The sequence below is a fragment of the Coffea arabica genome, unplaced genomic scaffold, assembly GCF_036785885.1.
Source record: "Coffea arabica cultivar ET-39 unplaced genomic scaffold, Coffea Arabica ET-39 HiFi ptg000028l, whole genome shotgun sequence".
Taxonomy (NCBI): Eukaryota; Viridiplantae; Streptophyta; class Magnoliopsida; order Gentianales; family Rubiaceae; genus Coffea; species Coffea arabica.
The window spans coordinates 25,764-53,411 of record NW_027266176.1 but is presented as its reverse complement, the minus strand read 5'-3'; the positions used below and the strand labels follow the sequence as shown (position 1 = coordinate 53,411).

The 27,648-nt window shown below is 37.0% G+C and overlaps 1 protein-coding gene across 1 annotated transcript; it reads left to right on the top strand.

Moving 5' to 3' along the window:
• Positions 1 to 24,123: 24,123 nt before the first annotated feature.
• Positions 24,124 to 24,643, top strand: LOC140032736 (MDIS1-interacting receptor like kinase 2-like). Its single transcript, XM_072073489.1, has 2 exons — positions 24,124 to 24,295; positions 24,360 to 24,643. The coding sequence occupies exons 1-2, from the start codon at positions 24,124 to 24,126 to the stop codon at positions 24,641 to 24,643; spliced, it is 456 nt and encodes a 151-aa protein (XP_071929590.1).
• Positions 24,644 to 27,648: the final 3,005 nt, after the last annotated feature.

Here is a 27,648-nt window from a genome sequence, read left to right as displayed (position 1 = left end):
AACATGGTGGGAATTCATTTCAAACAAGTATTCAGAGTACAGTCATTTCATCATTTGTATGATTGGTCGTATTCCTCTCATACTGAGGTTACATACAAACTTGTTCGTTGGGAAGCAAAGGAATCCGATCGGTTCATATTAAATAAGGATGGCTGTTCTAAGGGCAATCCAGGAGTGAGTGGAGGTGGTGGGGTTCTTCGGGATTCAAATGGCATACCTTTGATTGGCTTTTCGGCATATCTTGGGGAAACTACAAGTCTATGTGCAGAGGTTCGGGCACTCCTTATTGGTCTTCAAACTTGTGTACATAGGGGTTTTCGAAATCTCTATGTTCAATCCGATTCTTTATTATTAGTTGGAATTCTTCAGAATCGCATTCAATGCCCCTGGAAGATTCGATCAGAGATTAGGCAGATTTGGCAGTTGGTGAAAGATCCTGATCGTTTTTCGCATTGCTATAGGGAAGCTAACAAAGTTGCTGATGCGCTGTCCAATGTGGGCGTATCTCATCCAGAGCATCAAGTCAAGCTTTACGAGGCCTTTAATTGGTTCCCAACTATGGCTCGTGGGGCCATTCGACTGGATAGATTAGGAATGCCTTCAATTCGGAAAAGTAAGCGTATGAAGGGCTGAGAACAAAGGACAACTGGAGCTAATATGCGGTTGAACGAGACATGGAGGTTTTGTGTTTGATTTATTACCTTTTCAGTCGATTGCTGTACTTCGAATTGGTCTTTCTCAGTGTGTAAAATTTACTCCTATCAATAAAATAAAATAATTTATAAAAAATATATATATATATATATTCACCAGTCCGGCTCGGCCCTACTGTTAGCCCTACTTTGACTAGTTTTTATGAGGGTATATTGCATATATTTAAGGTTGACAGAGAGTAAAGTGTGACTATCTCCTAAATTCAGGAGGGCAAAGTGTTATTAACCCTTGTTAATTTTTTTTTGTTCTCACATTACCTGTAAGTGCTATATGAGTAAATGGATTAGAGTTTCCGGGTATATTTGAGGTGAGCGTGTCAATCATAGTAGACCATTAATATGTTGGAAAACGTTTAACGGATTTAACTATTTGTAGAGTGTCAATTCATGAATAAACAGGTAATGATGATGACAACTTAATAGCCCGTGATGGGGTTGAGGTCTCCAACAAAAACACCATGACAACCCGGCAAAATATTCACACCACGCTGCCAACGGCCACTGATTGTTTTTTTTTTGTTTTTTTTTTTTACGTAACCAGACGGGTGCACCACACATCCGTATGAATTTCGAACAAATCTCATAGTGAGACACATTGATGGGAGGTAAGATTTGAACCTTTGACCTCCCACCCCACAGTTAATGTGATAGCCAACTCCATTAGTTAATGGCCACTGACTGTTAATTAGTTAAATTTGTGTTCAGTTTGTGATGAACACCACTGTTAAGTGGCTAATTGTGCATATAATTGGTACATATTATCCCCTTTGTTTTGCTAAAATATGGCGTTAATCGATATATTTTACTCATATTTGAATTTTGGTACTGTTTGTAGGAGTTGTTAGTGAGAATGAAGTGAAAGGCACGTTAAAAGTCGACTTTGCAGAAGACATCTTGTAAAGCGTGCCCACGCTTTGTCAAACTCGAAGTGGTGCTTCTAAAGGTCCATGTCCAGAAGAGCTTTCGTTATAAAGCGTGCCCACGCCTTATTTGACAAAGCGGTCAAAAGTTCACAAGACACAAGATAAATCTGTCAATTGGTCAAGGAGCCGGTTGCATCCCATGGGCTGACATATTAGCCAAGGATTGGAGACCTTGAGGGACCATGATTCGATGTAATTATTTTAGGAAACCAATTAAAAGGTCTTAGTTGGTTAGTTTAGGGGAACTAGGAGTCTTAGAAGAAAAGAGGAGCCCACCCCCTTTTAATAGGGGAGAAAACAGACGTGGGCAGGGGGGCTTCCACTGGCTCTTATTCTTTTTTCCTCTTTTTCTCTACACAAACCCTAATATTCCTTATGGAAGCGAATCTATCATGAGGAGTGGCTAATCTCTTTTCTAGTTGAAGGATAATTGAAGCTTTGGTTCGACAACTCTGTGAGATCTAATTTGATTTATTTGCTTCATCTATTTCTGAGTATTTATATATTCTCTGTCACTCATGTTTATGATTATTTTTCTACAGTTAAATACCTGATCAATATTTAATTGTTGAAATAGTCTATTGCCATCTAAAATATCAAATCCATAATTGTTTGAGGGTTTTAGTATCTGTGGCACGTGATGTAATTTGATTGTAAAAGAGACTTTCGAATCTGTCACGAGAATATATAATCTAACTTAAATGAACCGAGCTTGTGTGTTTGTTGGTTAGAATTGGTAGCTTCTCTAATTATTTATGCTGTCAATAGGTTAAATTCTAAGAGCTTGTTTAGGGTTGCTTAATTGGCAAGAGAAATAGCCACAGAGCGTGTTGTGGTTATCGAAACAATAAGGTGAGGCAGGTTGTCAGAGCGTGTTGACGACCATAACCAGTTTATTCATGAATAAGTGATTTCACCTTTGCATCGATGATCAGTGAAATGAACCAAAGTGGAAATTAGACCTTCGACTAGAGTATTGTCTTTCATTGGTTTAGTTTTACTTAATTTTGTGATATTGTCTTTATTTTTATTCAAGTGAGCTATTTAGTTAATTTTCCCTAATCCCCCATTTTTCACAAAGAAATAAATCACCCAGTCCCTGTAGATACGACCCTACTCACAGCTACACTCAAATCCATATTATTAGAGTAGGAAATTTTCTTTTTGCTGGTTTGACACGCTAACAAATTTTGGCGCCGTTGCGGGGGACTGGTGCTTTATTGATTTATTTTCTTTAAATTTTTTTATTTTTATTTTGCCCCTCACTCTGGAGTTAGTTTATGGCTAACTATACTCAACATTTTGGTGATAGTCAGGATTTCATTCACAGGAGGGTTAATAATGTGGGTATCTCTTCTATTGATCAACGTTTACATTTTATAACATTTCTTGTAGAAAAGTTGGTTGAAGGGCAAGTACAACAAAGAAAAACTTGTGGAATATGTTGTACCTCAAATCATCCAAGTAACATGTGTCCCACATTACAAGACGGTTTGAATGCCCAAGTTTATGCTGTTCGAGGATTTCCAAATCCGCCTCAAATGACATATAATTCGTGTTCCAACATGTACACTCAAGAATGGAGGGATAACCTTAGCTTCAGTTATGCAGCGAGGCCACCAAATTTTCAACAGCAATATCAACAGCAACAACCAACTTTTGAGTCAGGTATATCTCTTGAAAAAATTGTTAAATCACTAGCTACTAATATGCAACAATTTCAACAAGAGACAAGAATGAGTATTCGAAACCTGGAGAATCAATTGAGTCAACTAGCATCTGCAATGAGCTGGGTGGAGTCTCAAATTTCAGACGAATCGCACTCGCAGACCATTGACAGCTCTAAACAAAATATGAGTGCAATTACCCTGAAAAGTGATGAAAGGCTGCAAGAGTTTCAAAAAGTAGGATTCAAGCATGCAGTCGAAGAGGAAGTTGAGAAAGAAGGAATGAGATCCCAACCTCAAACTTCTTCAACAAAAGAGTCTAATGAACAACCCCCAACTGTGGTGATACATCCTCCATTCCCTAATCAATTTACAAGATCCAATGAAGAGGAGGAGGAGCGAGAAATTCTGAAAATGTTTAACAAAGTTGAGAAACTGAATTGCAATGAGAAAATTTGTATGGAGAAAAATGCTTCACCCTTACTGTTGCAGAAATTACCTCCTAAGTGTGAGGATTTAAAAGTTGTTGAGGTGGATGGCTTGGATAAGATAGGAGTTGCAATGATCAAACCTCTTGAACCGAGAAACAAAGTAGCTCGTTTGCTTCAGAATTACTGGCACGAGGATGAAGTAGTGAAACAAGCTAAAAGATTTTATCCCCCTTGATCGAACATGGTATCGTCTAGCCAAAAACGTTAAAGAAAGGCGCTACTTGGGAGGCAACCCAAGAGTTTCAATTTTTAGTCATTTTTGCATTTTTTTTATTTCATGATTTTATGTGGAAGTTAAGTTTATTTCATTTCTTTTTGACAAAAGGCTTTTTGTTGCAGGCCATGGACGTGCTCATGAAGTTTTCGCTTTGATTGGATGAAAATTCCTTGGTTAGAAGACATTCTGTTATAAGACGTGCCCACGCTCTATTTTCAGAGGGCATTGTTCGTTTTAGGTCGGATTGGACTATCAACTATTTGTTACAAGACGTGCCCACGCTCTATGTCCAGAAGGAGTTGTTTGTTTTACGATTGGAAGGTCAAAAGACTATTTCTTATACAGCGTGCCCACGCCTTACAACAAAACCTCCAATATTGCGATCCCAAGTTGAACCTCACTACGTGCTTCGCCTGCAGTGATTTTTAAGCAACTTATTCCCTCCCGAATGTTCAGTTTAATAATTAGGGAAGTCCTCTTTTCTTCTTTTTGCACTTAAATTTCATCCATTGAGGACAATGTCTGATTTAGGTGTGGGGGAGGGAATATTTCAAGTGAAAAAGTTGTCATAAATTTTTTTTTTTCAAATCTAGTTTTGGAACTTCTATTGTGTTTTACGAAAAGCAATCAAGATGCAAATATGAATAGTATAATGTTATTAGCATGAATATGTTATTTTCTTGCAATTGATTTGAATGATGGATGTGCTAGATTTGACATAATTTTAATCATTTGTGAGCTTTTGAGCCTAATGAGCAATTCATTATAGTGTGTTCTATTTTCTTTTATTGAGTGATATCACACATGGTTTGACATTCTAGAACTTGCTTTGTTATACATGTTGAGACCATACTTGAATTTGATGCAATAAAAGGACAAGGGCAATTAGGTTTAACCCTTTTGACTTTCTACATGCCTTCCCTAATTATGTTTACCCATAGTCAACCATGTTTGAGCCTCAATCCTTCTCTTTGTTTAATAGTCCTAATTGTTACCGTAAACCTTTCGTTTGAACCTTCTCATTTGAACCTTGTGTCAAAGGAATACATAAATATTCTTGCATGAAATTTCAAGTGTGTTCCAAAAGTACGTTTATGGTTGGCAAGTGTGATAGTTATGTTATGCATTTTTAAAAAAAAAGAAGAGAGAAATGAAAAAAATACAAAAAAAGAAAGAAAAAAATATTGAAAGAAAAGAGAAAAATCGAAAAAAAGAAGAAAAAGAAAAAAATTTGTTGTGAAGTGCCCTTGTGTTATTTTGTGGTAGTTGGGATAATACCCGAATTGCGTTTGCACTTGCCAAGTTTAGTGAAGTTATTGATACACCTGGAAGCCAACTATACATGTGAATGACAAAGGAGTTTGATTTCATGCAGAATATTATTGATGTTTCCTTTGATATATGTACACCTAAATTATTCCCTTTTATCCAACCCTTAACCCAAGTCTCGTTGCAACCCTTATAAAGACCCTTTGATTTTTGCATTGAATTCATTTTAAGTGGTGGAAATGTGATATATTAGCAAGCTTATGGTAATGTCATTTCATGGAGTTGATTTGAGTGTTAAATATCCCTTTAAACACTTGAGTGCAGAGTATATACACTATTATCCATGTGAGAACTGTTGAATCCAGTGCATCCTGATTTCGATAAAATTGTTGAGAAGACACAATACTTGTGTTAGTATGCACTGTGCTATGAAATATTTGCCATCTTGACTGTGATTCTTGGGTCGTGAATGCTTGAGGGCAAGCATTATTTAGGTGTGGAGGAATTTGTTAAGTGACTAATTGTGCATATAATTGGTACATATTATCCCCTTTGTTTTGCTAAAATATGGCATTAATCGATATATTTCACTCATATTTGAATTTCGGTACTGTTTGTAGGAGTTGTTAGTGAGAATGAAGTAAAAGGCGCGTTAAAAGTCGACTTTGCAGAAGACATCTTGTAAAGCGTGCCCACGCTTTGTCAAACTCGAAGTGGTGCTTCTAAAGGTCCATGTCCAGAAGAGCTTTCGTTATAAAGCGTGCCCACGCCTTATTTGACAAAGCGGTCAAAAGTTCGCAAGACACAAGATAAATCTGTCAATTGGTCAAGGAGCCGGTTGCATCCCATGGGCTGACATATTAGCCATGGATTGAAGACCATGAGGGACCGTGATTCGATGTAATTATTTTGGGAAACCAATTAAAAGGTCTTAGTTGGTTAGTTTAGGGGAACTAGGAGTCTTAGAAGAAAAGAGGAGCCCACCCCCTTTTAATAGGGGAGAAAACAGACGTGGGCAGGGGGGCTTCCAGTGGCTCTTATTCTTTTTTCCTCTTTTTCTCTACACAAACCCTAATATTCCTTACGGAAGCGAATCTATCATGAGGAGTGGCTAATCTCTTTTCCAGTTGAAGGGTAATTGAAACTTTGGTTCGACAACTCTGTGAGATCTAATTTGATTTATTTGCTTCATCTATTTCTGAGTATTTATATATTCTCTGTCATTCATGTTTATGATTATTTTTCTACAGTTAAATACTGATCAATATTTAATTGTTGAAATAGTCTATTGCCATCTAAAATATCAAATCCATAATTGTTTGATGGTTTTAGTATCTGTGGCGCGTGATGTAATTTGATTGTAAAAGAGACTTTCGAATCTGTCACGAGAATATATAATCTAACTTAAATGAACCGAGCTTGTGTGTTTGTTGGTTAGAATTGGTAGCTTCTCTAATTATTTATGCTGTCAATAGGTTAAATTCTAAGAGCTTGTTTAGGGTTGCTTAATTGGCAAGAGAAATAGCCATAGAGCGTGTTGTGGTTATCGAAACAATAAGGTGAGGCAGGTTGTCAGAGCGTGTTGACGACCGTAACCAGTTTATTCATGAATAAGTGATTTCACCTTTGCATCGATGATCAGTTAAATGAACCAAAGTGGAAATTAGACCTTCGACTAGAGTATTGTCTTTCATTGGTTTAGTTTTACTTAATTTTGTGATATTGTCTTTATTTTTATTCAAGTGAGCTATTTAGTTAATTTTCCCTAATCCCCCATTTTTCACAAAGAAATAAATCACCCAGTCCCTGTAGATACGGCCCTACTCACAGCTACACTCAAATCCATATTATTAGAGTAGGAAATTTTCTTTTTGCTGGTTTGACATGCTAACAAATTTTGGCGCCGTTGCCGGGGACTGGTGCTTTATTGATTTATTTTCTTTAAATTTTTTTATTTTTATTTTTCCCCTCACTCTGGAGTTAGTTTATGGCTAACTATACTCAACATTTTGGTGATAGTCAGGATTTCATTCACAGGAGGGTTAATAATGTGGGTATCTCTTCTATTGATCAACGTTTACATTTTATAACATTTCTTGTAGAAAAGTTGGTTGAAGGGCAAGTACAACAAAGAAAAACTTGTGGAATATGTTGTACCTCAAATCATCCAAGTAACATGCGTCCCACATTACAAGACGGTTTGAATGCCCAAGTTTATGCTGTTGGAGGATTTCCAAATCCGCCTCAAATGACGTATAATTCGTGTTCCAACATGTACACTCAAGAATGGAGGGATAACCTTAGCTTCAGTTATGCAGCGAGGCCACCAAATTTTCAACAGCAATATCAACAGCAACAACCAACTTTTCAGTCAGGCATATCTCTTGAAGAAATTGTTAAATCACTAGTCAGGTATATCTCTTGAGTCAGGAGTTGCAATGATCAAACCTCTTGATTCGATGTAATTATTTTGGGAAACCAATTAAAAGGTCTTAGTTGGTTAGTTTAGGGGAACTAGGAGTCTTAGAAGAAAAGAGGAGTCCATCCCCTATTAATAAGGGAGAAAACAGACGTGGGCAGGGGGGCTTCCACTGGCTCTTATTCTTTTTTCCTCTTTTTCTCTACACAAACCCTAATATTCCTTACGGCTGCGAATCTATCATGAGGAGTGGCTAATCTCTTTTCTAGTTGAAGGATAATTGAAGCTTTGGTTGGACAACTCTGTGAGATCTAATTTGATTTATTTGTTTCATCTATTTCTGAGTATTTATATATTCTTTGTCATTCATGTTTATGATTATTTTTCTACAGTTAAATACCTGATCAATATTTAATTGTTGAAATAGTCTATTGCCATCTAAAATATCAAATCCGTAATTGTTTGATGGTTTTAGTATCTGTGGCACGTGATGTAATTTGATTATAAAAGAGACTTTCGAATCTATGTCACGGGAATATATAATCTAACTTAAATGAACCGAGCTTGTGTGTTTGTTGGTTAGAATTGGTAGCTTCTCTAATTATTAATGCTGTCAATAGGTTAAATCCTAAGAGCTTGTTTAGGGTTGCTTAATTGGCAAGAGAAATAGCCACAGAGCGTGTTGTGGTTATCAAAACAGTAAGGCGAGACAGGTTGTCAGAGCGTGTTGACGACCATAACCAATTTATTCATGAATAAATGATTTCACCGTTGCATTGATAATCAGTTAAATGAACCAAAGTGGAAATTAAACCTTCGACTAGAGTATTGTCTTTCATTGGTTTAGTTTTACTTAATTTTGTGATATTGTCTTTATTTTTATTCAGGTGAGCTATTTAGTTAATTTTCCCTAATCCCCCATTTTTCACAAAGAAATAAATCACCCAATCCCTGTGGATACGACCCTACTCACAGCTACACTCAAGTCCATATTATTAGAGTAGGAAATTTTATTTTTGCTGGTTTGACACGCCAACAACCACATTTGACCATTCAAAGTCATTATTCGATAACTGGTATTTTGAAATTCATTAAACGTGTATACAAAGAGAAAACACAAAGGTGAGAAAGGAAGACAAATTGTAGGGCTTGAACTAAAGTCATTTTGCTTTCGTTTCAGTATTAGGTGAAAGAGAATATACGGGACTAAGTGTGGTCCAAAATTAACTACGGAATTACTTTCAATGCGTAGTTTAAAGAGTAGAAAGAAAGCCTTAAGTTGGCCTTGTTTGAAAAGCAATTTTTCAAAGAAAAATGCTACGTTTTCCGTGAATACATTTTTCAATCACTTTTTTACCTCACATATATTAAATCGCTACAGTAATTTTCCTACAAAAAATTCAGAAAAATACAATCCAAACATAACCTTTCTTTTGCACTCACAAGAAAATTTGGTTAAAAAAAATTCGAAGATATTTGATTAATAATGAGAGTAGTTCGAAAAATAAAGCCCTAACGAGACCTATTTATAGCCCAATATGCCCGAAACTAAAAAGGAAAGAAAAATTGAACTCTTTCCAGTAACAAAATTGGTAAAAAAGTTGCAACAGCGCTTATATATTTTGGGCTTTAATAAAAGGATATTTTTTTATTTATAAAATTTGGCCAAAATATGAGGCATACCACTAAAAGCTTGGCGGCAAAGTTTTAGTTGCAGCAATTCATATTATTTTTCTTTTTTTTTTGGCCTTTTCAGTAAGCTTTTCAAGGTTTCGTGGTAATTCCGAATGGCATACTACACTTGTGAACTTCAAATCTCTCTCACCATTTCCTAAATCTTCCTATATATAGTTGAGCAATTGCACCATCCTTTCGATAGGTGGTAGCTTCCAAAATTCACCGGTTTCTGTAGAATTCATGGCTGCCAAAGCTCTAACCACACTTTTCTTTCTCGTCTTACTTTCAACTTCATCCACCTTATCTGTAGCATCAAGAACAGTTTCTGCGACAAGAAGTAAGTTTCGTAGTCCAATACCTTAAATAAGCTCTGATATCTTGGTTTATCGTTTTATGTATGTTGTACTCTGGTCTCGTGCAGATGGATTCCGGGGTAAAGTTGCCAATCTTCCAGAGGTAAAGATAGGCCCAGGTGCCTATCATTCACCACATTCTTCGACGGGGTTGCGGGTGGCGTTCGAGCCGTACGGATAGGCCCAGCTCCCTGTCATTCACCACATTTTGGGGGAGGAGGACGCGTACCAGCAGTCGGCCGATGATTGATTTCTGTTAGGACCGGGCCAGGAAATAGACAAACTCAAGTTAGCACAAATTAGGCGGTATAACCGACCATTTAATAGATAGGCGGTAGATACCAGCCATATAATAATTAGGCGGTAAAACCGACCATATAAAGACGGATAACAAAGCAAATAAGAGACACAAAAGATTTACGTGGTTCGGTCAAATTGACCTACGTCCACGGGCGAGAGAGGAGCAATATTTCTACTATGAAGAAGAAATACAAAAGCCGTAGGAAAGTGGTTCCTAGGCCAATAGGCACTTACAAAAGAGTTTAGGAAATATTCCTAAACTCAAAACAAGAGAGCCTAAAATATTTAACTGAATGGGCTAGATGACTCAAGAAGCTAATAGCCCATATAACTCTCTTGAGTGGTGCAAATTAAATCCTTCAAAGGACCCTTCTATTTATAGGCCTCGAGTAGCCGGCTTCTCTTCAGCAGGCTCCGATGTGGGATGAGAAGGAAATGAAAAATTATGCCACAAGTCAAAGCTTGCGGCTCTGACAAAACAACAAATCTCCACCTTGGCATAATTTTGAATTCTATCATCGACAATAGTAAAAATTTCTCCACCTTCTTCACATAAGCCCCAATGGGCTTAAATCACAAACGAACACCAATCAAGTCCAAGCACTGCTTGAACTTGTAATTTGGAAGAGGCTTCGTAAACATATCGGCTGGATTGTCCTTAGTATTGATTTTCTGAATAAGGACTTTTCCCTCAGCAATGATATCCCGAATGAAGTGATACTTCACATCAATATGCTTCGTCCTCTCATGATACATCTGATCTTTAGTCAAGTGTATGGCACTTTGACTATCACAGTGAATATCAGTAACACCTTGATATAGACTTAACTCGCTAAATAAACTCTTCAACCACAAGGCTTCTTTGATTGCCTCGGTCACAGCCATATATTCTGCTTCAGTAGTAGACAAAGCTACGACAGGTTGTAGAGTAGCTTTCCAACTAACAGCACAACTGCCAATGCAAAATACATAGCCTGAAAGTGATCTTCTCCTGTCAAGATCCCCAGCGTAGTCTGAGTCTACAAAACCAACCAAAGTGTTATTATTTCTTCCAAACTCCAAACATACATTTGAAGTACCTCGCAAGTATCTGAGAATCCACTTCACAGCCTGCCAATGTGTTTTACCAGGGCAAGACATATATCTGCTAACAACACTGACTGCTTGTGCAATATCTGGACGAGTACAAACCATTGCATACATAATACTGCCGACTGCACTGGAATAAGGAACCCGTGCCATATAATCTTCCTCTTCATCTGATTTTGGTGATTGAGCAGCAGATAGCCGAAAATGGCTAGCAAGAGGAGTAGATACTGGTTTAGCATCTTTCATGCCAAAACGCTCCAAAACTTTTTCAAGGTAATTTTTCTGGGTCAAAAATAACTTCCCTACTCCTCGATCTCGCTTGATATCCATGCCAAGAATTTTCTTAGCTGCTCCCAAATCTTTCATTTCAAATTCACTATTTAACTGCAGTTTCAAGGTGTGAATTTCTGACAAATTCTTGGCAGCAATGAGCATGTCATCAACATAAAGCAGCAAATAAATGAAAGAACCATCATTTAACTTCCGGAACTAAACACAACTGTCATACATGCTCCTCAAATAACCATGACCAATCATAAAGGAATCAAACCTCTTATACCATTGTCTTGGAGACTGCTTCAATCCATATAAGGATTTCTTCAATAAGCAAACATGGTCTTCCTTACCTTCAATTTCAAAACCCTGGGGTTGTCTCATATAAATTTGTTCTTTAAGTTCGCCATGTAAGAAAGCTGTCTTAACGTCGAGCTGTTCTAACTCCAAATTATACATGGCAACTAAAGCAAGCAAAACACGAATAGAGCTATGTTTAACAACAGGTGAGAATATATCATTAAAATCAACACCTTGTACCTGACTATAGCCCTTTGCAACTAATCGTGCTTTATACCTTGCATCTTCAACCCCTGGAATACCTTCCTTCTTCTTGAAAACCCATTTGCATCCAACAATTTTCTTAACTGACGGCGGCTTTACAAGAACCCAAGTTTCATTACGATGAAGAGATTCAATTTCTTCATTCATTGCAATCAACCACTTTGCAGAATCATCACAAGAAACTGCTTCTGAATAGGTGGAAGGCTCACCAACTGCATCAGTTTCTTCTGCAACAGACAAAGCATATGCAACTAAATTTGCATATCTTTGTGGTGGTCGAATGTCTCTCCTTGCTCTATCTCTGGCTATGGAATACTCTTCTTCTTCAGAACTATCTTCAACAGTAGATTCAGGTGTATCTACTGGCATTTGAATAGAAGATTTGGATTGAGAAGGACCAGAACTGCCAATATCAAGCTCCACCTGCTTCTGTGTACTATCAGTAGTACAAGGACTAGAAGACTCCTTCTTGGAAGATAACAGAGATAATTCATCAAAAGTAACATCTCTACTGATTACAAATTTTGGGGATTTGGGATCAGGACACCATAATCTGTATCCTTTCACCCCAGAAGCATACCCAAGAAAAATGCACTTTTTAGCCCTAGGCTCCAATTTTCCATCATTCACGTGCATGTATGCTGGACACCCAAAAACTTTTAAATTGGAGTAATCAGCAGGAGTACCTGACCAAACTTCCTCAGGAGTTTTGAAATCAAGAGATGCAGAAGGAGAACGGTTGACAATATAACAGGCCATATTGATCGCTTCTGCCCAAAAGTCGTTTGTCAACCCTGCATTTGAGATCATACATCTTGCTCTCTCCAAAAGCGTTCTGTTCATACGTTCGGCCACACCATTTTGTTGAGGCGTCATCCTGACGGTGTGATGCCGAACAATTCCTTCATTTTTGCAAAATTCATTAAATTCACCTCCACAAAATTCCATGCCATTATCTGTTCTCAACCGCTTAACATGTTTTCCTGTTTGTTTCTCAATCAAAACTTTCCATTGCTTGAAAGTTAGGAAAACATCATTTTTGTGCTTAAGAAAATAGACCCAAACTTTCCTTGAATAATCATCAATGAAAGTCAACATGTACCTGGCACCACCTTTAGAAGGAGCACGAGAAGGACCCCATAGATCTGAATGAATGTAATCAAGAGTACCTTTTGTCTTGTGAATTGCTGGTGAACTGAAGCTGACTCTTTTCTGCTTCCCAAAAATACAATGTTCACAGAATTCTAATGGACCGGTACTTTGTCCACACAGAAGTCCTCTTTTGCTCAGTATGCCCAAGCCTTTTTCGCTCATGTGCCCCAAACGCATATGCCATAATTTGGTGATGTCTGTATCTGACAAAGATGATGTTGAAACAGCAGCAGCACCTGTCACAGTAGATCCCTGCAAAATATACAAAGTACCAGATCTGTGTGCCTTCATAACAACAAGAGCTCCTCGAGTGATTTTAAGAACTCCGTCTCCACCTGAATACCTGCACCCGATAGACTCAAGAGTGCCCAAAGAGATGAGATTTTTCTTCAAATCTGGAACATGTCTAACATTTGTGAGCGTCCTCACAATACCATCGTACATTTTAATCTGGATTGTGCCTTTGCCAACAACTTTACAAACAGCGTTGTTGCCTATTAAGACAACTCCACCTTCAGTTGATTCATATGTTGAAAACCAGTCCCTGTTGGGACACATATGATACGAACAACCCGAATCTAAAATCCACTCATTGTTAGACCTAAAATTATTTTCCGTTGCACAGAAAATGGTTCCATCATTCTCATCAGCTGCTATACTAGCTTCAGCGGATTCAGTATTTCTCTCAACAAATTTCCCCTTTTGCTTTTCTTTATTTTTCAATTTAAAGCAATCAGAGATAACATGGCCCTTCTTTTTACAATAATTGCACATCACATTTTTATGTCTGGACTTGGATCTACTTCTATTTTCTGTGTTTCTCTTTTCAGATCTACCCCGAACAAACAAGCCATCAGCTTGACTCCCACTAGTTTCCCCAGTAATATCCCTATCTATCTGCTCTTTAGATTTTAATGCAGATTTAATTTCCCGATACGAAATTGTTTCCTTTCCATATATCATAATATCACGGAAATGCTTAAAGGATTGGGGAAGGGAACACAAAAGTAATAGGGCTTGATCTTCAACATCAATTTTCGAATCTATATTCTCCAAATCCATAATAATGGAATCAAATTTATCAAGATGGGAGAATATAGATGTACCTTCAGACATCCGAAGCATATACAAACTCTGCTTCAAATATAGCCGATTCTCGACTGTCTTCTTCATATACAAGGCTTTCAATTTATCCCACATAGCCTTGGCCGAAGTCTCCGTTGCTACCTCACGCAATACCTCATCGGAGAGATTTAGGATTATGCTGGATCTTGCCTTCTTATCCATCTCAGCAAAATTTGCATCTGTCACATCTTCTGGCTTTTTCTCAATTCCTTGAATTGCCAAATCAACTCCGTCTTGAACAAGAATGGCCTCCATCTTGAGCTGCCACATGCCGAAGTTGACATTCCTGTCGAATTTCTCGACAACCGTCTTTGTTATCGTCATTATTGCCACAAAATCTGTAACTTGAAATTTGTCTCAAAAAAATTGGCCAAACAAATATGCAAGTCTCGTGAGCGGGCCCCACAGGGTGAGCGGACCCCACGAGATAAGCGGGCCCCACGGGGATGAACGGACCCCACAAGGTGAGCGGGCCCCACGGATAAACGGACCCCACAGGATGAGTGGGCCCCACAGGATGAACGGACCCCACCAGATGAACGGGCCCCACCAGATGAACCTGTCTTGCAAAATATAACAACCAGCTCTGATACCAGTTTGTTAGGACCGGGCCAGGAAATAGACAAACTCAAGTTAGCACAAATTAGGCGGTATAACCGACCATTTAATAGATAGGCGGTAGATACCAGCCATATAATAATTAGGCGGTAAAACCGACCATATAAAGACGGATAACAAAGCAAATAAGAGACACAAAAGATTTACGTGGTTCGGTCAAATTGACCTACGTCCACGGGCGAGAGAGGAGCAATATTTCTACTATGAAGAAGAAATACAAAAGCCGTAGGAAAGTGGTTCCTAGGCCAATAGGCACTTACAAAAGAGTTTAGGAAATATTCCTAAACTCAAAACAAGAGAGCCTAAAATATTTAACTGAATGGGCTAGATGACTCAAGAAGCTAATAGCCCATATAACTCTCTTGAGTGGTGCAAATTAAATCCTTCAAAGGACCCTTCTATTTATAGGCCTCGAGTAGCCGGCTTCTCTTCAGCAGGCTCCGATGTGGGATGAGAAGGAAATGAAAAATTATGCCACAAGTCAAAGCTTGCGGCTCTGACAAAACAACAATTTCTCCCAGTCGGACGATACTTCACCATTTGGGCTGGGATGTTGCTTCTTTTTATATTTGTTTGTAAGGCTATATACGAATGGGCATCTCCAGTATCAAAATAATCTGTTTTTATGTGTCCTCGTTTTGCATATGGAAAGCTGTATATTCAGTTTCCTGTTGTTTGTTTTGTGGTTCATTTGAACAGTGCTTGGTTTGTTCATGGTTGGCAAATATCAAAACAACCATCCCATGACTCATGCATGACTTAATCGGTTATATCCATATAAATTGATGCCTTTGCTAAGTTGATGGATTCGAATTGCTTATCATGTCATCTATATAAATCTAAGGATTTTTCTAACGAGTGTTTCATAAACATTCATTAGCACTCACCTAATCTACTATATTATTCTCAGTTATATTTATGTACTTTCTCTATTTAATCTTACATACTATTCTTTGTATTTATTTCCTTTCCCTAATTAATCTTGTATTTTAAAAAATAGGACACATGAAATATGTCTCACAAGTGCTATAGTTGACAAACCCTAAATGTAATTATTAAAAAAAAAAGGAAAAATCGTTCAAAACATCCCTCACATTTTACAAAATAACTTTTTTCATCCCTTATTTTTAAAAATGTACTTTTACATCCCTTACAAATTCACATTGATCAAATTTGATCCCTATCTGGGTTTTAGACTGGTTTTTTGTCGGAATTCACCACGTGCTTTGCACGTGATCATTTTTTAAGGACAAAATTGTCACATCAAAATTTACATCATCCAATCCATAGTCTCTCACATTTCACAAAATGAATTTTTTTGTCCCTCATATTTTACAAAATGAATTGTTTCATCTCTCACATTTCACAAAATGAAATTTTTCATCCCTCATATTTTACAAAATAAAATTTTTCATTCCTCATTATTTATGTGTTCGAATACATTTTTTTTAAACTAATGTATATATCTATTTGATCTCACCTGAACAATACGAATAGTATGTAATATATCTTTATTTGATTTCTCTTGAACGTAGTTCATATGAAATTAAAATAGATATATACAGGGGTTTAAAAAAAATTGTTAGTTTTTCACTCATGTTCATTCCTTTTACTTGAAAATTGAAAACAAAAAAGACATTTAATTCTAAACATTATCAAATGTTTATATCAAATCGAATTTAGATAGAAAAAATAGACAACGGAAAAGTATGACAAAAAGAAATAAGTAATTGACAGCTTCAAATTTTAAAATAATCATAAGGCAAGAAATCAACTGATTAATCCGTATATAGAATAGGATGGGCTTATTCTCAACTAATTTTTGAAACTTGGTTCTAAATTCTGATCTTCGAAAAGTTAATTTTTATGCTGTTAGCTAAATTTTGAACACTCGATGATTATTCCGTATATAGGAGAGAATGGGTATGATAGGTTGCGATTTTATCATTTATTTTATTATTAATTTTCCCTATTACCTGACCCGATGTGAATTAATTGCTGGATTCTACTCACTTTTAGTATTTTGCATTTATTTCAGGGAGTAGAACGAAAATATAATAACAGGTGCTAATTTGGCAGGAAAAGAGTTCAGATGATAGAGCTTGTCCTGGGGGCATTTTTGAAACAACAAAATGTGAGCCCTTGTTGGGCAAATTGGGCCGAAGTCTTCATTTTTCCGCACAGGAGCCGTCGCAAGGAACACTACTTTATATAGGAAAATTGCGCAGGGAAAAGAGAGCTCCTTCTTCTCCCTCTCGGGAGAGAGCCGCCGCACAAGGGAACTACTTGGAAGCTTTAGTTTTTGACTTTTCTTTGGTTGGCTTTTGGCTTAACCTCAATTCTCGTATGTATGTCAGAGGCCATAAGAAAGCAAAGAAATCATTCTTTGTAGCAAGTTTTCTTTTTGACTTTAGTCTTTCGTCCTTTGTGGCTCTCTTGTCGCATATGCCTGGAACAATTAGGACAATGGTCACTGCTTTCTTTACACTTTTGCGTGGGTTTTTCGTACCAAGTATGAATTAATCTCCTCCCTCAAGTCAAGGGGACAACTGAAGATTTGGTTCAACAATTGCTGTGAGATCTAATTTATTTTAATTGCTTCCTTAATTTATTGGTATTTATATGTTTCCTGCTTTTAATTGCTATAACTCGTGTGAGTGATTGAATAGATGCGCAATATTTAATTATTCACATAGGCTATTTTGCTAAATAGGGATAATTGAATCCGTAATTGTTCGTTATCTCTATCTTAGTAGCAACTGGCATAATTGGGTTTATGTTAGGGGAGCATACGATCTAATTTAAACAAACCCTCGTAGCGTGTTTGTTAGTTAGGATTGGGCCTTTCTAATTATTAATGCAATCTAGAAATTAAATCCTACGGTCGTACCTAGGGTTGTTTTTGGGTTAGAGAAATAGCTAACAGTCGTACCTTAGCTATCGATAAATTAAGGAAGGGCTGGTTGTTTAGCGCGTGCGAGACAACTATAACCAATCTATTAATATTTGTTGGAATTATCTGTGAATCGATGATCAGTTGCATGAACCATTTCTGAAGTGTACCCTTGGCTAGAGTTTCTCTTAGTTATTCCTTTTAATTAATTATTTTTTGCATTTAGTTTGTTTAGTTGGCATTTGACACCAAAACCCCCCATTAATCTTGATTTGAAAAGAAACAAAATATCTTGCTAGTCCCTGAGGAGACGACCCTGCTTACCATTGTCTACTAGTTAGGGAATTCAGTTAAATAATTTATTCAGGTATATCGGATTAAGCAAACTCTTCGGGAACAGGGTGAATCAAGTAACCCATTGCACACCTAGAGTCCCTGCTCCAGTACTCGATTTGATTATTGACTGTTTTAAGTGGTAGTTAGGTTTTATTTATTATTATTGCACAGGTTCGGCACCTGTCAATTTTTGGCGCCGCTGCCGGGGACTGGTGCCAGATTAAATTGTTTCTTTTTGAGTTTATCTTGTTTTCATTTTTTAATTTATTTTTCTCTTATTTTTTTTTATTTTTTATGGCTGCTAACATTCCATATTTTGATGATAGACTGGACTTTGTTCCTGAATGGGGTTATGAGACTCATGTTTTTCCTAATGCTCAATGGGCTGTTGCAAATTGTGGAACTTATTTTGACTCAGGTTATTCAACTGACACATGCCCCGTATTTCAAGATAATTTAAGTTCTCCACTTGATACTTTTGGAGATTTTCCACCCCAATATCAAACGCAGTATGACCCTTATTCAAACGGGTATGATCAAGGATGGTGGGATAATTCCAATTTTAATTATGCGACGGGGCCAATGGATTTTCAACAGCAAGAGTCTCAGCAATCATCCTCCGTGTCAGGTATGTCTCTTGAAAAAATGATAGGTTTACTAATTGCTAATTCAAATCGATTTCATCAGGAGACACAAGCGAGCCTAAATCGATTTCATCAGAAGACACAAGCGAGCTGTCGCGACCTGGCGGATCAAATGCGTCAATTGACAGCCAGGATAGAGCGATTAGAGGCTCACCTTGAAGAATTGCCCTCACAAAACAATATCAATCTTAAGGAAGATGAGAGTGCAATTGTCCGGCCAAATGACATGGAACTGCAAGAGTTTCAAGAAAACGGATTTAAAGATGCAGTTGAAAAGGAAGCTGAAGTGCAAGAAATGAGACTCCAAGATCAACTCGTTCAAGTGAATGAATCCAGTGAACAATCTCCAAATGCGGTGACATCTTCTCCACTCCTTAATCAATATTTTCCTGGCTCCTATTCTTCAACTCCTGTTACTGAAATTGATTTTATTATACCAGAAAATTTAAAATTTCATGACAGGAATAAGTTAAGAGTGGAGATGGCAAAATATCTTGAACCAATGAATGCGTGTGATGGAGGAGTGAGTGGAGAATGCAGATCATTGTTGACTTGTTTAGCGCCATTTACTAGTCCATGGAAGCCCGTAACTCTTGTGCCCAAGAATTACTCCATCTATGAGGGTTACCAGGATCACGTTGAAGATGAAGCATTGAAGCGAGCCACAAGATTTTATCCTCCATGAGCAAAACATGATAATGTCTAGCCAAAGACATTAAAGAAAGGCGCTCATTGGGAGGCAACCCAATTTCTTTTAGTTGTTTGTTTGATTTTATTTGTTAGTTTAAATCTGTCTTCCTTGAATTTGACTGATTTTGGGTGTTAATTTTCGTTTTTGCTGATTTGTAGGTGACCTTCAGTCATGACGCGCCCGCGTGGTGACGTGCAGGAAGCTCACGATCAGAAACTTCTGGGAGCTCTCTTACCCTCATGACGTGCCCGCGTCAAGTCACCTGGAGAGTTCCAGATTCCGTGCCTTCATGGCGTGCCCACGTCACGTTCACGGGAGAGATAAGTATTTAAAAAAAATTCAAAAACGATTGTTGATTGTTGGTTATCTCTGCTTTTGAATCTCGAAAGTAAAATTTGCTAATGAAAAGAAATTTCAAAAAATAAAAAATAAAAAAAATTAAAAAAAAATTTTTAAATTTTTGTTTCACGGTAGCTTAGATTTTCAAAGTATAAAAAAAAAAAAAAAAATTTCTCTTTCTTTTTCTTTTTCTTCTTTTTTTTTTCTTTCTCTTATTCTTTCTTTCTTTCTTCCTTTCTTCTTCTTTCTTTCTTCTCCCTTGTTCCCTCTCTTGTTCGACCGAATCTCTGGTCTGCCGCCGCCCACAGCTACCGCCACTAGCTCTACCTCCTTTCTTTCATCTTCGCACCATCTCGCGACCACCTCCACCACTCCGCGGCTCCTACCAGCAGCCCCATCGCGGCGCGGCACCACCATTAGCTCACGAAGCCCAAGCCCAAGCTCGCCGCGACTGCCGCAGCCTGCCGTCGCACGCACCGCCCACGCTGCCAGCTCTTCTCCACCTCGGCTCTAGCTCCACTTTTCTCTCCTCCCTCGCTCAGCCGCGCCACCCCTTTCTCCCATCCGCGCCGCCCACTGCCTCTCTCTCCTCGCACTGTTCTGCCGTCAGGGTAGAGCTCTCTCCGCCGTCGGATCTGCTCCACGGCCGCGCGCCTCACCCATCGCGCAACAGCTCCTCTATCCACCGTCGCATGCCAACAGCTCTGCCATTAGCTCGCAGACGCCGCGGCCTCGCTGGTCTCCGGACCGCACGCCGCCGTCCCGCGCGCTCTACTCTTCCGCGCACACCAACCACCCGCAGCCGCTGCCCCCACTCCAAGTCACGGTCGCGATCTCGAACCGTTCCACATCGGTCTCAGCATATCAGTCGCAATCTTAACGATACGTAAATTTTTGAAATATTTAATATTTTAAAAATTGTAAAAAATATGATTAAAAAATTAGCAAAAATAATAAAAAATTCAAGTCGGGATGACTTCGAGGTAACCACACACACACACATACATCTCGTTTGTTTCCTCTAGAATAGCCACTCCGATTTTCTAAATCATGCTGGATATTTTCCAATATTTTTGTCAATAAAAACTTCTCCTTTTATAAAATGCTCTCACCAACAGTTTTTTTCTACATATTAACTCGCTCTTCATCGCTTATATCACTTGGTTTATTCTTATCCTTTAGAACACATTCAACTAAATCTATATAATACAAGTGGTCTTTCATTCTAGTTTTTCAAGCCGAATAATTAATTACATTTAATTTTATCATACAACAACTATTTGAGTCATCCATTTTAATCAGTATAAATGAGCAACCCAACATGATTGCTTAGATACCATTTTGTGAAGCAGGCACGCGATATTAGAATTAATTTAGGATAAATTACTCTTTCCCCAAGTGCTAATCAAAGTAGATTTAACCAAATTACCAAACAATGACATCAATAACAATAATAAAATATAAAAAAGTAAAAGTCACAAGACACCAAGATTTCTTCTTATTACAATTGTGTTAGGTTTGTAATGTAAAATCTAAATGCCACATTGATTTACTTTTCAAAGCCCTTACTAAATAATTGACTTCTGAAATTTGATGGACGTGTTTAGAAAAAGAGAACTGTGGGTTTGAATTAAACTACCTGACAGAATTGCCTTCATCATAACCGGGAAACTACCTGACAGGCCAAGACTAAACTAGGGTCCAATTAACGACGAAGAATCAATTTTCAATGTGTACTTATCTATATGACAGAAGAATGGGGAGAAGAAAGAGAGAAAAGGACGACCTCTGGAGTCTTGTAGTTAAAGGGATGAACCACCAAATATCTCATCATGCAGCTCATTAGATAAACAAAGTGAACAAATTTGATCCAGCTTCAGCTAAGCGTGAGCTCCAGAATAGTTCCCTCTTGATTTCATGGAATATTAAACCTACCAAAGCCAAGAATTCTTCCAGCCCTTGCACTTGGGCGGGTGTCTCATGCAACATTGGTGGAAGCGTTAACGGATTGAACCTCACAAATTCCAAAGTCAGCTCTAGACTCTATGACTTCCCATTTTCATCCTTTAAATACAAGAATACGTTGATCTGTCCAAGAATGAACTTTTTGGCAGCACACCACCCCAGGTTGGTAATCTTTCCAAGCTCATTTATCTCAATTTCTCGGCCAATATGTTGTCAGAAGAAATCCCACCAGAAATTGGCTTGTTGAAAAATGTTCAAGTTCTTCATCTAAACGAAAATCACCTGTCCGGTCCAATTCCGAGGAATTAAACCATTTAGTCCGTCTTACTGAGCTTGACTTGAATACCAATAACATCAGCGGCACTATTCCATCTTCCTTGGCAAATCTGAGAAACTTGACATACTTGTCTTTGTATGAGAATCAATTTTCAGGCCCCATTCCTCCAGAAATAGGAAACTTATCCAATCTAGTCACTGCTTTTCTGAGCTCTAATCATTTGACAGGTTCAATTCCACATGTTCTAGGTAACCTCAATAAGCAAGAGACCTTGTTCCTTTTCCAAAACGATCTGTCCGGTCCCATTCCAGTAGAGTTAGGGCACTTGAAATCACTCCAGAGTTTGAGCTTGTTTGGAAATAATCTCATTGGCACAATTCCAACATCACTGGGTAATCTGACGAATTTGACTGTCCTCCATCTCTATGATGACCAACTCTCAGGCTCAATTCCTGAAGAGTTGGGCGACCTAGAGCTACTTACAGATTTGGAACTAGACAGGAATGAACTGAATGGTTCTATTCCTAAATCATTTGGTGATCTGAGCAACCTGAAATTTCTGTTTCTCCGTGAAAACCAGCTTTCTGGTTCCATTCCAGTGGAGCTCGGGCAATTGACAAAGTTGGCTGTGATGGAACTGGATACAAATCAATTGTCTGGTCATCTGCCAGAACATCTTTGCCAAAACGGAACACTTCAAAACTTCACAGTAAGCAACAACAGGCTGACTGGTCCAATCCCTGTAAACTTGAAAAACTGCTCCAGTTTAATCAGAGTTCGATTTGAAGGAAACCAACTAACCGGGAACCTGTCAGAGATGTTTGGTATCATCCAAACTTGAATTTCATGGATCTTAGGAACAATGATTTCTATGGTGGACTTTCTGGCAACTGGGGTAGATGCCCAAACTTGGCAGCACTTTTGCTTGCAGACAATCACATCACAGGTAGAATCCCTTCGCAGCTGGGAAACGCGTCTCAACTTCAAAGGCTTGATCTTTCTTCCAATAACTTGATTGGGAAAATTCCAGAGCAAGTTATGAATCTGGCTTCTCTGCTAAATCTAACTCTTCAATATAACCACCTTTCTGGCAAAATACCTGAAGAATTAGGTTTGCTAAAAAATCTGCTTTATCTAGACCTGTCAGGAAACTTCTTGAGTGGATCTATCTCTGAAAATTTAGGACGTTGCCAACAATTGTTTTACCTGAACTTGAGCAACAACAATCTAAGTCAAATGATTCCACCTCAGATGGCCAAGTTAACTCACCTTTCTATCTTGGATCTGAGTCATAATTACATCACGGGAACAATACCATCTGAGTTCAGGAGTTTTCAGAGTCTAGAAATATTGGATCTTTCTCATAACAACCTCTCTGGTTTCCTTCCAAATGCTTTGGCAGAACTGCCTGATTCATTGCATATTAACATATCTTTCAATAACTTAGAGGGTCCAATTCCTTATGGCGGAGCCTTTAAAACTCTCGCCATAAAAGAATTGAGGGGAAACAAAGGATTGTGTGGCAATATTCCTGGTTTACAAGCTTGGGAAAGCCCTCAATTAATTAGAAAGAATGTAAAGAATAAGGGGTTGAATCTTGTACTCGTAATTGTGCTCCCTCTTCTAGGATCACTCTTACTTCTTCCTGCATTCTTTGGAGCTCTTAAAATATGTCGACAAAGAAAAAGGAAGACCACAGAGAATGTCAAGGATGCTGATTTGTTTTCCATATCCACATATGATGGCAAAGCAATGTACAGAGAAATTATAAAAGCAACAGAAGAGTTCAGTGAAATATTCTGCGTATGTGAAGGAGGTTTTGGAAGTGTCCACAAAGCAATTCTAGCACCTTCTAACTTAGTAGCTGTAAAGAGACTTCACCTGTTGCCCCAGAAGGTGTACTTCAACAGTTTCTTGAACTAGATAAGGGCATTGACAAACATCAAGCATAGAAACATTGTGAAGCTCCATGGTTACTGCTGAAATTCTAAACACTCTTTTTTGGTATACGAGTATCTCAAGCCAGGTAGCTTGGCCAAAAGTTTCAGCATTGACGAACAAATAAAAGGAACTAGATTGGGAAAAGAGGGTGAACATCATCAAAGGTGTCGCTCAAGCACCATCTTATATGCATCATGATTGTTCACCTTCAATAGTTCATCGAGACATTTCAAGCAACAATGTGTTGCTTGATTCAGAATATGAGGCTCATGTTTCGGACTTTGGCACTGCTAAACTTCTCAGGAGGGGCTCATCCAATTGGACCACTCCTGCTGGCACATTGGGATACATTGCACCAGGTAATTAACAGTGTTATAGGTATTAAGTGTACAGGTTTCGCTGATAACATGATTTTCCATGCAGAATTTGCCTACACAATGAGAGTCACTGAAAAATGTGATGTTTATAGCTTTGGGGTCCTGACATTGGAAATAATCAAGGGGAAGCACCCTGGTGAATTCGTTGCCCATCTGATGTCTTCAACAACTGGACATATAGAATTGAAAGACTTGTTAGACCAGAGACTTTCGCATCCCACACAAGAAATTGAAAAGATCCTGGTATTCATCCTCAAGATTGCAGAGGCATGTTTACATGTAAATCCAGAATCCAAGCCAACATGTGGCCAACAAGAAGGTAGGCAATAGTTAACAAATGGCCCCAGAAAAGATATTTTTTATTTTTCTTTTTTTGGTAACAAATAAATTAAGGTGTAATTTCATTTTGCCTTGAATTTTGCCTCCTTTTCATTCAATATCTCGTGTTTATTATTTTGTCCGTGATAGGACAGTGAGCAAAGCAGATGAGCATTTTACTTACTAAGCCCAGTTAAGCAGATTTAACGCTGATTATTGCCATCAAAACTGGCTCAAAATATTGAACATTGAACCATTGAATAGATATGCATTTTGCCTAATTTTCAATCCACAAAAGGAGAACTTGACTTCATATGAATCATTCTAATTTCCCTGTCCCCCTCCCTATTGCTTAAATTCCACACTTTCCCGACTAGAAAAAAATTATACAAACTCCATGTAAATCTAATCATCAAATCTGGTCCACTATTAAGCCAAAATATGAGAAGAATTCATCTCAAGACAATAGTATTTCTTTGCCTGGTTATTTAGCTAAATAAGAGTCTCCATCTCTTTTAAAAAATTGCATTATATTCATATATTTCATGTTTGTTTCTATAATAAAAAAAATCCCTTATTTTGTGAATTTCAAATTTTTTTAAGAAATATTCACAGAATTTAGCTATATATATATATATATATATATATATATAAAGCTTGTGATAAACTTGCCTCATATTATACTTCACAAGTAACGGTTCAATTTATGAAAAAAATTTTAAATTCTGTCAAGGATGATGTCATTTCTTTTCAAGTTATAAAGCACATAGTTATTATACATAAGAAAATTCAGATAAATTTATACACATAAAATTCAAAAGATGATGAAAATTAAAATACTCTTTTGTCTCATACATAAGGAAATGAGGTAAAATTGATATTAATGTAGTATAATCTTTCAAATTCGTAATAATTTACCAATATTTTTTTAACCCGATAAATTATGAATTTGGTCATACTATTCACACACACATTTATATGTGCTATTTCCTTCAACTCATAATTTTGTATCAAATTTTTAATCATACTTAAAAGTTTTTTTGATAAACGTATGTGGAATAATTGATATTATAATCGTTCAGTGTTTTACTAAATATGTCTCTCAATTAAATACAAGGAAATCCAAGTAGAACAGAAAGTATTACTGCCAGTATCTGAATCAGTTCCAAACATCATTGAACAATATTCCGTATAGAGATTTTGGAAAATTTCCCCTTCACCATTGCCCTTTTACTCTTGGATATAACGCCAATAGGGAATATCTTCTCCCATAACATAACAAACACGGACTAATTCAGAACGGTAACTAACAAGTAACAACACAAGTACTAAGTGTTACGTACATTTTCTTGAATTTATAAAGGGGCACAAGTACGATTCCTTTTAATGTAAAGTAGTAAAGAAGTAAGCATGACTGATCATCAAGTATAGAACTGGCAAAAAAAATCCATAATCCAACAACTCATCCAACTCGTTCACTAATCATCTAGAATAGAACTTCCAACAAAACCCATAACCTAACAACTCATCCCCATTAATTTTAAAGGATAGGTTGGGTCAGTTGAGCTATGGATTTTGTTGGGTTGAGCAATAACAACCCAAATTATTCATTTGGTGGGTTGAGTTTTTTATTGGGGCACCCAACACCTAACTTGTTTAAAAATAGTTCAAAACAATAAATACAAAATTCAATACACATACGCCAAACTACTTGTATTTGGACATGTGTTAACAATTTATTGACCAATTTATATTCAAAATTTTCATATATATGCTTTCAATCATTTTTTTAATTTTATTTAAAAGAAAAAAGAAACTTGAAATAAAAACTCATGCTTATTTTTCTTTTACAATAGTATTTGTAGTTGCTCAACTTCTATAATAGTTTATTATGCCTTTTAAGAGTATGTTATTTTCCTCCCCCTTTTTTTGTGATTGTTAATCTCTGATTGTTGCTTGATTCTGTTTGTTAATATTTTTGTGTACCTAGAATAGAGTTTTAAATTTGTTCTAATTGCATTATTTTACATTTTTCTAACTTGTTTTATTTCATTGTTAATAATTCCTCATCAATATTATAATGCAACAAATTATATGTCTTTTAATTACATTTTCAAGCATAATATAATCTAGCATTCAATAATTTAAAAACAATTTAGAACTTACAATAAAGCAAATGTGAATAGTAAAAGTGTTAAATAAGTTGTGACAAAAATAAGTTTCAATCAATTAGAAGTTTTAAAAAGTATAAAGTAAACAAAATTTTTTAACTAATCTATTTTTTTTTCCTTCAGTGGGGTAAAAAATTTTTTTTAACTAATCTATTTAAATGTACAATTTATTATCTAAAATTCACAATACAAACAATATGAAATATTATTCTATTTATGATGTGTTTCCAAGATGGTTAAGAAGTGAGTGTGCGTTTCTGTGTGTGAAATATATTTATGTAAGTGAAAATGTTTTTATGTATGTCAAAAAATCTTTTCGTGTGAGTAAATACATGTGAGAAAGTTTATATATCAAAATGTATTAATTAATATGTTGAGTTATATTTGGATCATGAATTTGACGTGACCTAATATGATCCAATCCAAAATCTAACAAATCTAAAGTTGGACCAATTAGATATAACTTATTTAAGTGAAAATCCAATATAAACCCATCTAAAATAAGCTCAACCTGCCCAATTGTCAGGTATAATCAAGAACATGTAATTTGTCCTTCCAGATGGATTGGTCAATTGCTAGTTGTTGTGTACAGCCCAAATTGGCACCTTTCGGTTGATGCGTTGAGTCCATTCTTATCTGGTTTCTCATTCACTGCTTCATTGGAATTCATGATAGCTCAAGTTGACTGAAATCGGTATAACTTAGAAACCAGGGCGAAGAAGACCTTTAATTTCTAGCCATAGATGTACAGATTATACATTTAGAAACAAACTCTTCTCAGCCGCATTGAGGGGTAAAGAAATCATGAATTTTTTGTCAATATTTTCACTTTCATTTTGGTCCTAC

Excerpts from the sequence above, each read along its gene's own strand:
- LOC140032736 (XM_072073489.1), top strand. The coding sequence starts at position 24,124 with ATGCATCATGATTGTTCACCTTCAATAGTTCATCGAGACATTTCAAGC. Across the intron at positions 24,296-24,359 it reads ATTGGGATACATTGCACCAG|AATTTGCCTACACAATGAGA; the intron begins GTAATTAACAGT and ends TTTTCCATGCAG.